This window comes from Rhipicephalus microplus, chromosome 2 (assembly GCF_043290135.1).
Source record: "Rhipicephalus microplus isolate Deutch F79 chromosome 2, USDA_Rmic, whole genome shotgun sequence".
In the NCBI taxonomy this organism is placed as follows: domain Eukaryota; kingdom Metazoa; phylum Arthropoda; class Arachnida; order Ixodida; family Ixodidae; genus Rhipicephalus; species Rhipicephalus microplus.
Genome location: NC_134701.1, coordinates 34963511 through 34973993, shown reverse-complemented (window position 1 = coordinate 34973993; position 10483 = coordinate 34963511). Strand labels below are relative to the sequence as shown.

Sequence of the window (10483 nt, the reverse complement as noted above, 5' to 3'; positions counted from 1 at the left end):
AAATCGCGTGCTAAGAAGTGCGGCCGCTGTGACTCACGGTGCCCAACACGTGCCGACTGCATAATCATTAGTTTTCCCCACTATACGTAGCGTAATTTATTTCATTAGAATTGAAACTTCAGCAGGCTAGTATGAATTCATGTTTTGGTTGATGCAGCGTTTATTTATCACGTTGCCGTACGCAAACCATTGGACTAGTCGACAAACTATGTTTATGACGAAAACGAAGCAATTACCTCTTGTGTGTCATATGAGCGAGACTCGCACATGCGTGGCCTGAATGGTCCAGGTGCGTTATTCCCTTGTCCAAGGAACGACTTCTCTATTCGCGTACGCTATTTCAACATCTTTTTTTTTCCTGTAAAGGTCGTGGCAATAACATGAAGAGTGATCGTTTCGCCCAAATCAGTTATTGACTGCAAGCTCGTAGATTCGAGGCCGTTACCTCAAGCTCTATAAACATCTCATGATAAAAACTGGGGCGGATTCACACAAACCTCCCAGGAGTGCAACAAGGGAGGGGAAGACTTATGGTACAGTGCATCTCCCATGCATCTTTCTACACAGCCGCTGCTTGTATTACTTCTATGTCGTACTCATTTCGAGTTCGTAAAGCGCATGCAAGGCAAAAACATGAGTACACAAATACAATAGTTGCAAAGGAGTTGAAGAAAAGGTCTTGTCGCACTGGATAAGGCTTTTGGATGCATGATTGGTCAATTCAAATAACTGTGTCGGCTAACATATCTTCAAGCAACGAGTCTTAGTGTTGTGTATATGCTATGCAATGAAGGGCTGTCATGCAGTAAGCAAGATTGAGTCAATACACGTTGTTGTGACAATTTATTTAGTACGAAACGAGCGTCGGCAGCACTTGGTTACAGCCACGAAGACACCTGAACATCACACACCACAAAAAAGCCCGCAGAACTACAACGCATACATTCAGAGAAATGTGAAATCGCACAAAGCAAAAGTACATATAATCACGATTTTCGGATGCGAACTTGTGACAGCAGAGAATGAATTTGTATGTTTTATTATTATTTTCCGTTATCCTATATCACACACGAACTTTTTACAAAAGTTCATTGGCGCTTCTGTGGCCATGTCTCTCGGTCATTGCTGCTGCAGAACGCACGTGAATGGCTGATGACACACCCGACACAAAGAAGTGAATTGCTACCTCATAGCTTGTTCGAGAAAGAGTCTTTGCTATCGTCAAATCTGAGCCTGCATCTGCCATTCGATATATACAAGGTCGTTCTCCTAATGTGCAGTTCTTTAGAGCGAAGCGCTTACGCACATACTGCTGCGTTGAGCGGCGGCGCCTGTTGGCGTCGTCGGCGTAACCAGTAGAGCGAACAAGGACGAAAGAGAGCGAACGCGGAGTCTGCTGATGTCACTCGCCACTGGCCTCTAACCTCGCCTTCTTCCTCCGTCACGCTCGCTGCCCCCCCCCCCCCCCAGTAGCTACAACTGCAGATGGCCGAAACTACAGACGCACTTGGCGTTGCCCCAACACGAAAGTGCGCTCAAAATCACCATTAGATAGCATCGTCACAATTGGTGAATTTCTTGACAGTGCACGCGCCCAGCACAAGGCTCAAGGCTGTGGAAAATGTCCGAGTCGCCACTCTGCTTTGCCTCCTTGTTCTTCATCGAAGCTCGTTTAGACTGCTGGTGTGACTCAATTGCTTTCACATTCCACTGTGGTCTGCGTATGGGCATGCTGCGCGTAGTACGGGGATCTACAATTTCAGGTAACATGCAGTCTCTGTAAAATCTGATTAGTTGTGGAAGCATTCTGAATTTCCAAAAGTCATTATCTCTTTCGATCCGCTGTACGTGGATGCCCTTCGACGTGCAGACGACGAAGTGGCAGAAACTTCTTTTAGTGATATGCAGCTGGCCTTGCACTTGGTAGAAATAGTTATGAGAGCAGCTCAATTTGGGTGGTTCGTGTACTTGGCTCCTTTGATTGTACTTTTTAGCTGCCTCGGATGGCTCCATGTCCTTCGAAGTGAATGGGCACTTCACCTCCACGATACCGTCGCTCGCAATTAATCCGTCTGGCGACGCCGCCAAGAATCCGTACTCTGGGTAAACAAATAATCCGCAAGGTTGCACAGCAGTTTCCATTTCTTGCTCGTATAACCGGAGTGCAACACGCTCCTGTTGTCTTCCATGCTCAAGAGCGGCACTGGTGAAATTTTTTTTATAGAGCAGGGTCTTCACGAGCGTGTCACACGGTGTCCACTCCCTCCTTCGGCATACTGCATAGAAATTCGACGCCGTTAGGCGCATGTTTCTTTCAAAATGCCATGTAGGATTATCAGCCTGTCCTCGAGTAGCCTTCTCAATTTCCATCTGCTGTTTCTCATTCACCTGCAGGCTTGCTAAAACAGCCCGTTCTTTCTCGGCATATTGCTCTGGTGGCATGTCTGGCTGCTGGCAATTCGGACCATAATGAATCATTGAGTCGTTCACCGTAGACTCCTTGCGCTTATGCTGCTGGTGGCCATTTTCTTCAAACAGTTTTCTTCTGAGAGACTCTTTGTTTGCTTTCTGAGCCGTCTTCTTGCTTGCGTAGCGCTTCAAGACGGCTGCGGGGCTCTTGCAGGTTACAGCCTTGGATGTGGTGCAGTGCCACTGTGGCCCCAGCTGAAAGCTGAGCCCAGCTCCATAACAGCGGTGTTCATAAGAGCCCTTTTGACATCTGTCGATCTGTTTACCACCAGATAGTTTGGCTACCAGTGCCATGACTGCCTCGGCAAGATTACTTGTATCATCTGTCACAAGACGGTCAGCTTTTTCGGCAATTATATTGGCAGCGGTAACTATTTTCATTTGTAGCACCTTAGGCATGGCATCATAAATGTTGTCACCTTTGGTGCCATCACAGAAGTAGTCTTTGCAACTGTCGTGGCAACCAAAAACATGTTTTGGGCCATTTATTAGGTCACCCGCAAGCTGGCGCGTAAGGTCGGCTTTCTGGGCACGCTGCTTTTGTGCAGTACCCTGTACATCTCTAAGAATGTTTGTGTAGTGCTTTATGGCCTTCCGTGCACCATTCTTTAACCGCTTAATCCTAGGGCCACTTAGGAAAGCTGAACTGCCCTTTGTTTCTTTGGCTATGCCATAGAGCCGAGTGGTGTAACATTTCACAACATGGTTTGCACATTCCCTTTTTTTTACAAAGCGCCCGTACTCCACTTTCGTGAGTATCTGATGTAAAACGGACGAATCCCCGTCTCCTATGAATGTCCGGTATTCCACACCATGCATTTCCACGCTTCTCTGGAAGCCTTCAACGATAATATCCGACTCCATTGCCCCTGAGCTTTGGTTCCAATTCTTGTAGCACACATGGTCTTTCTTGCCCTTTCCCGTCCTAGAATAGTGCTCACAGGTACTGCACAGCTTGTTTCGTACTCCTAGGTAGAGGAGCTTCTTCGTGCGTTCTCCTATAATCACAGCGACACCAGAGTTGGCGGAATACCGGTGTCCATGACTGCGGTGTGACCACCCACCATCGACAATCACTGTAATATAGGGGGTTATGCCATCCTCACAGAAAGCCCCAGCTTCTTCCGCGAGTTTTTTTTATTCTTTTCCGGCTTTTATCATTTGGTCAAAAAGGACGGTTTTCCAGCACTGCAACAAAACAAAAATTATAGCAGATTACAACGTCGAAATTGTTTTCACAATAGCGATGCCGCACTTTGTAATTGCGTCAATGCGGGAGTGAGCTCCTAGACAGGACGATTACTGGCTCACTTGTAATCCTGACATCTCACGATCAATCGTTTCATTGTATACGACGAAATGTTGCAGAGAAATTCTCATCGTGCCGTACTCCCGTTCAAAACGCTTGCCATGCACGTGCCACTGTCACTTCACGTGAATTTTACTAAAAATAAAGCACATCCTTCATCGTCTTCAGAAAGAGAAAATAAAAATTTATCAGCTTATTTACCTTTCCCAGGGACTCCTCCCGGCGTAGAAAAGCCCCTTTGCTCATAGCAGGAATTTCCATGACTGCCATTGCTTCCTCGAACTGCGAGTGGCCCGATCCGATACTCATGAATGCCCAAACAGCAGCATCATTGACTCCTACGTTTGCTTTGTCAGTGAGGGACGTTGGTTCTGTGACGGGGTCAGTCGTCAACTTTCTGATTTCCTGACATTCACTGCAGGTAAAAGTGAGCTCCGACCAGAGCCCCACTCTGTTCTTTCACGAGTGCAAAACGTCCAGTCAGCTTAGGACAGCTGTGGTCGTCGAGACTACGAACAGCGTTCACGAAATGGGCCAGCGACACAACTCGTCTTCCGGTGATGATCGGCTCCTCTGGCTGAGTTGTGACGCTTGTCTCCAGACTCAGGCCCGGCAGCGACTCCTCGACGATGCCGAAATTGTCCCAGTATTCAGACGTTGCGTCATCCTCTCTGGCAAAACCACTGTCGTCCAAGCATGGCGTACAGGCGGCGCTTTGGCGTTGCTCTCTGTTGCTCTCCGGCGAATTCGCCTTCCTGAAAATTTTACAGGAAAGTACATCATGTGGTTAGTGAGCTAGCACCAGATGCACAGGGATCGTAGCAACTACACTTCCAAAGCTGGCATGAATAATAAGCTGGTGTGGTGAGGGACCGATGCAAAACTCAAAATAAAAGGGCGAGTCCTTTTCTCAGTCGGGATAATTACTGAAAAGAATTTCTTCCGACAGTCGTCTACTATGGGTTGCTTGAATGTCGATAAAAGGCAAGATAGATGATACAGGTGTTTGGGCTGCCTTCCTTGAACCTAATCAATCAATCAATCAATCAATATATCAATATATAAATTAAATAGTTTTGTTTCCAAAAAAGCATATTTACGGTAGAAAAGGGTGGCCGGGATAAAATATGAACCATTACGGATTGACAAGTGCGTCATAGCGTTTTGAGAGGATGGTTGGGCGGATAGGGCATGTGACACGCTGTGTGCGCGCGTGTCCATGCACTGTGGGATAAGCGCTCGTGTGTACAGAATCATTTGATTGGGTGCATCTCGCATCTTTTTTTTTTTTACTTTGAGCACAGTCTAGCTTTTATAGAACACTTTCTCAGTTACAGTGCTCAGCTCTCAGTTACAGTGCTCAGCTCTCAAGCACGCCGCGTGCTTGCGAAAAAAGCAGCATCAGACAAAAATGCCGGGCTTTGCCACCACTGCTCAATGTTCCGCCCGCAAATATGCTGTTCGATCGGACAAGTGCAGGTCAGAAAGATAGACGGAGCACAAGGTCACGACAAATAAAAGGCGCCCAAGCAGATAAACACGCAAGCAGGAGCGTTGTGACGTACACACAGCGTGCTGTAGGTCCTGATTCGCCCAGACCTCTCGTCACAGCGCTAAGAAGCACCTACCCTTAGCCTTTTGATACACGGCAGCGACATTTCAGATACACAAAGAAACAAGGTTTTTTATAGACACCACACGTCCGCAGATCTTAGCACTTTCTTCTCACGGGCGCGCATTATCTAGGAGTGACTGCGTGTCCAGCGTCCTGTACACGCACCTATAGGCGCTGCAGCGACAAAGTACGGGATATAGCATTGGACAGTTTTGTTCACCTGAAGCCGTAAAACAGAAGTTCTAATGAATTTGTCTTTGTACATATATAGCCGCCAAAACTAACATGCCAACATAAAATAGAGTAAAGTATAGCAGTGTAGCTGGCAACGTAAAGCTGATCATAGAAAGAATGTCGCCCACAACGTGACAATTTGCCTTCTGCTTCCTTCCTTCCTTTACGGAGCCCACATTGCGTCTGGGGTACAAAACGAGCTCGCCACCGTATCAAGAATAGGCTTCTATAATGTTTTTTTTCTTTTTGCTGCTGTAGCTGCGCGCTTTTATTATCAAAAGAAACCACAGTAATCGAAATGGTCTTACCTTGAATGGTGTGAAAATGCAGCTGCTGCCCGTGCTCGACATGCCGCGATGGCGGCTCTCTTCCTCTTCCGTGAAGCTCTATCCTTATGATTTGTCATGACTCATGTGAAGCCCGGCAAGGCACTTGTGCTGCAGGTACTCCCACACGCGCTCGCAGCGCACGCTAAGCAAACTCTAAAGAAGCCCTCTACGCGAGCAGTGGACACCAGAGGATGCGGCAGAAATGCGTTCTATCTCTAGTGTCTCACGCTACTACAGCACTGTCGCCTTCCGTGCTGAGCACGCATTTTTATGTCCGTCCTTATCCTCACTCAGTCCGCCTCCCCCCTCGTCATGCTGCCTCGCACCTTCAGGCTAGCATAGTGGCTGTTATTCCACATCTCCTGCCCTCGTGCGAGGCCATCTAGACTATTCAGGTGTTAGTGGTGTCGCCTTGGGCACCCCTTCTTGGTACCTGGTAAAACGCGTTCCTCGCTCACTATTGACGGGGGACTAGCTGGAGGGGAAAGGCGCGTCGCGTTCGCACAATGTTCACTGATAGGCGCGTGGCTAATTTACTTATACGTACGTGGCTTTGGAAGTATTCCTAGTTAGGAAGCACATGGTGGCAGCCACCGGCTGTGTGTGAGAGAGGGTTGGGAGAGGAGGCAGTTGTCGTTACTTAGGTAAAAGAGAAAAATTTAGTGGACTTTAGTCCCGAGAAGCTCTTGCTTTCTGTTCTCGCAGATGTCTTGTAGTGTGCGAGAAGTGCACACAAGGCCAACACGACGAGTGGTCGGCGTTCCTTTGTCGTGAAAAGTACTCTGGGTCGACTTACCCCTCGAAATCCAGACCTGCCTGGCGCATTTGTGGGATACGTCTTTCTAGCGCATTACCCCCGTTTACATGGTCGTGATGCGCCAGTTGTCGTGCCGGCTTACGGCAAACTGTGGACGCCCGGCTATACGCAAACGTGCTTTCTTATCGAGGAAAGAGGAACTGGACCCCACTCCCAACAACCGTGGAGACGGCGTGCCGGCCTCTTGTTGAATGAAGTTAGTCGCCCCAGCTGGCAGCCAACTGACTGGCAGTTGCTTCGAGCTGTCAGGCTGTAATCAGTTTAACACGAATGCCAGAGTAGCCCATCGACTTTGCAAGCGCGTTTCGGAAAGGTGATGCGACGCCGTTTGCAGGACCTCTCGTCTTCTGTACGCCGCAGCTGCCATGTGGTGTCTGATTACAGCGAGCGAGTATCAGATTACAGCGACTTGTAGCTGGGCGAGTTGGTTTATGTAAAAGAACTAAAAAAAATAACTCATTAGCTTAGTCGTGCCTCGAGCACGGGAAACAGAAATTCGCACAATTTTCTGCGTCATCAACCACTATATAAATAGGTACATATTAGCGCGAGCAAAATAACAATGACTTGAGAAAGGAGTGGCAGGAGGCAGGAATATCTCAGCTCCCGACATTTCTGCTTCGTCCCACTTCTTTCTCGAACGTACGTTTTTTGTTTTCTTGAGCTAATATTAATAAATTCCTTATAGCGAAAGAGGGACGCACGAAGTTCGCACAACGGGGGGCCACCATTCCCCTTATCGTGATTTACGGCCCGTGATTCGACCGGCACTCGCAAAACTGCCCATTTTCTACGCATTAGTGCAATGCGCCTTCCATTGCTTACATGAATGCGAAGCGCATGTTTCGCACTCATGTAAACGTGTTTTATGCACACCGATGTCACCACACTTTCTTATAAACTTATCCCTTTCAGAAACGTTTCTGTTCTTTTCGAGCTACTAGGCGTAAGTCCAAGATCGGCTATTTCTACTCGTCAGCCTTATGACTCACGCTAACGAGTCAAGGAGCTGCTATCTTGACGCATTGACAGTTCTCCGCACAGCAGACTTCCTAATGACGAATTGTCAGCAGGTGCCGCATGTCCTTGACATTTTTCTCTATTCTTTTTCTCCCCTTTCCCCTCCCCGTGTGGTGGTAGTGGTTAGAAGATGAGAAAAGGCACCTAATTTCTGCAACCCGGTCGGGAGCACGGCGCAGTGCCTACCCCTCCCCGTGTATAGGGTATCATATAAGCCTTTCCTTTGCCTTTCTCTCTCTCTCTCTCTCCTTCAGGCGAAAGCGTCGGCAGGGTGCCTTGTCGCATGGTGTTGTACACTGGCACCGAAGAAAACCAACAAGTTTTCAGTGCATAGGAAATGTAGGTGGGCTTCACCACTGCCGCTCCCCACCAGACCTGCTCAGTGGGAGCATAGTCAAAAGTTATCCGCCTTTCTGCCTCCCTGAAGGACTTCACTTGTCGCTGGTGCTTCAAAGCAGAAAAAAACAAGAGCCCTGGTGCCTCATTGCTGTCCCCGCACCGAAGTACTTTCTTACACCACGCCGTGCATTCAGCAAATTTCATGCCACTTCGCTTCGTTGTTACTGGCTGAAAAATCTGCAAGATTTTCAGGCAGTAGCATGATTTTAGCCAGTTTATGCAGTGAGCGACGGAATAAACATTGCTCGGTTTTGTGGTTTATTGAAACCGATGACGGATATTCACAGCTGACTTCGAGAGAAGAGATTGCAAGCGCCCGCGTCCCCTTAGAGCGAGTTTGCAGTGATTATGAGGAACGCCGTCATGGGGTACTCCAGAACATTGGTGTTCGCGCATTTCGGCGCTATGGAAATGTGCGCTTGTCGTATATAAAGGCGGAAAGCGAACACGCGTCCTCAACTCCTGCCGCACCGTAGTTTTCCCCAAAGTAAATAAATGAAATAAACACGCAGAAAGTACAAAACAGACTTCATCTCATTCCTGTAGGTGTGCCTCGTTTCGTGTTTGTGCTGTTTGTTGTGATGGGTTCATACGAACAAGCGCAGCACGTCTGAAGCTCCGTATATTTCACGGTAAAAAAAAAAGATATTCACAAATACCTTACTCACGCACGTCTGCTCAGTTCGCTCGTATCGCTCGTTTGTCGTTCGTTTTTCTGCTTTCTTCTGACTGTCGTCGCACAGCCCTCGCTTTTCGCATTAGTCCGTGGGGGGTGAGGAGGGCGACAAAGACGTGCACACATAAAAGAGGGACTTTCCATGAATTCGGCCTTTCTTTTCCCGTGAAGACGCTCACCCCACCCTCTCGGAGGATACTGCCGACCTGTTTTCACGCTCTCCCGAGGTACCGCGCAGCCTTATGAGACTCTGAGGGGAGGAAGGCTTACAGATGACGGTGCATGGTTTGAAGTTAGAAAAGACGTTTCCTCCTGAGGCAAAATGTTTTTGCACGCCGCATTCGGGGAGACAGGGAACCTTCAAATTCAGCGCTTTCCTTATTTTTGTTTAGGTGGCGCTAGGGGAAGATTTTCGTTGTAGTGATAGGAATAATGTAGATTTCTCAATATTCTTGCAGCTGTTGTGTGCGATTCATGTGCATAAGTATACCAGGAGACCGTAACTGTTATAGTTTAGGCTATGCATGCTTAGATTTCATTGCTATTTCAAGATAACAACGACTTTGTTGATGTTTACGGCACGATAAATTAAGACAATTCGCGAGCTTTGTTTCGCATTTCTGCTTACTTTATTGAAAAACGCTACGTTGAGGAAATAGATCAGGGGTTCTAGTTTATCTACGTGCAAATTCAGCAAACGAACTTCAGTAGTTCTCCGCAAAAATGGGCCACGGTAGGTCTATCTAATGAGAATATTGCCCAATTTAGATCAATATAATTAAAAAGTGAGCGGGCGTACATAAATAAAATTGAGCACACAAACGGAAAATGACATCCTCTATATACACCCAGAAAATGAATTTTCTCTAGCGAATAGGTGCCGGATAGTTCGCATCGACATTTACTAAATTTGGCTCTTTTCAAAAGCTAATCAGCAATACAGTAAAAGTGCTAGAATAATTTGCTACGTTGAGGAAATAGATAAATATGTCTTAAATGTTCTGCGCAAAGAACAGTGCTGTAACTGCAGCAGATTTCTCAGAAAATGGTCACTGCTGACACACAGTCAGACCAAACCATGTAACTAGCGCTTATTCTTGGCTCTCCCTACCCAAATGCTAAAAGCTTACTTATTTTTAATAGATATGTTTAAAATGTACAAAAATTAAGCTTTTCAATGACACATAAACCAACTATATAAGACAAGAAGAACAGCCGCCACGTCAGTTGGAAAAGTGACAAAAACGATGTGCTCGTGCCGCCGGAGTGAGACCGCCGCCTTAAAATAACAGAAATTGCTCTTAATCACAGTGATAAGCAGGTAAAAAAACTGGTCGCTATGCCCAACACCATTCTCTGCCACAACACCTTATCGAACGAAGAAATCACCCAATTAACAGAACTTGAACAGAATAAATAACAAGCCATCATGACCACAAAAATTCATAAACTCAAAAGAGACCATGTGCCCGAACCCGCGTTCTCTGATATAGTTCCTTATCACTACATCACCACCACCCAGGAAACCACTAATGGTACAAACGAGCACCCATCTAGAAACACACCCTTTGACACTCTGGTTGTAAACTTATCGGGCACGAGCTTGTTACCTGAC

General features: G+C 47.1%; 1 protein-coding gene across 1 annotated transcript; it reads right to left on the bottom strand.

The window, feature by feature from the left end:
• Positions 1 to 1560: 1560 nt before the first annotated feature.
• On the bottom strand, positions 1561 to 4993 carry LOC119169482 (uncharacterized). The gene is made up of 2 exons (XM_075884975.1): positions 3980 to 4993; positions 1561 to 3657 (listed from the first exon to the last, which is right to left on the bottom strand). The coding sequence occupies exon 2, from the start codon at positions 3331 to 3333 to the stop codon at positions 1561 to 1563; it is 1773 nt and encodes a 590-aa protein (XP_075741090.1). The 5' UTR covers positions 3334 to 3657; positions 3980 to 4993.
• Positions 4994 to 10483: the final 5490 nt, after the last annotated feature.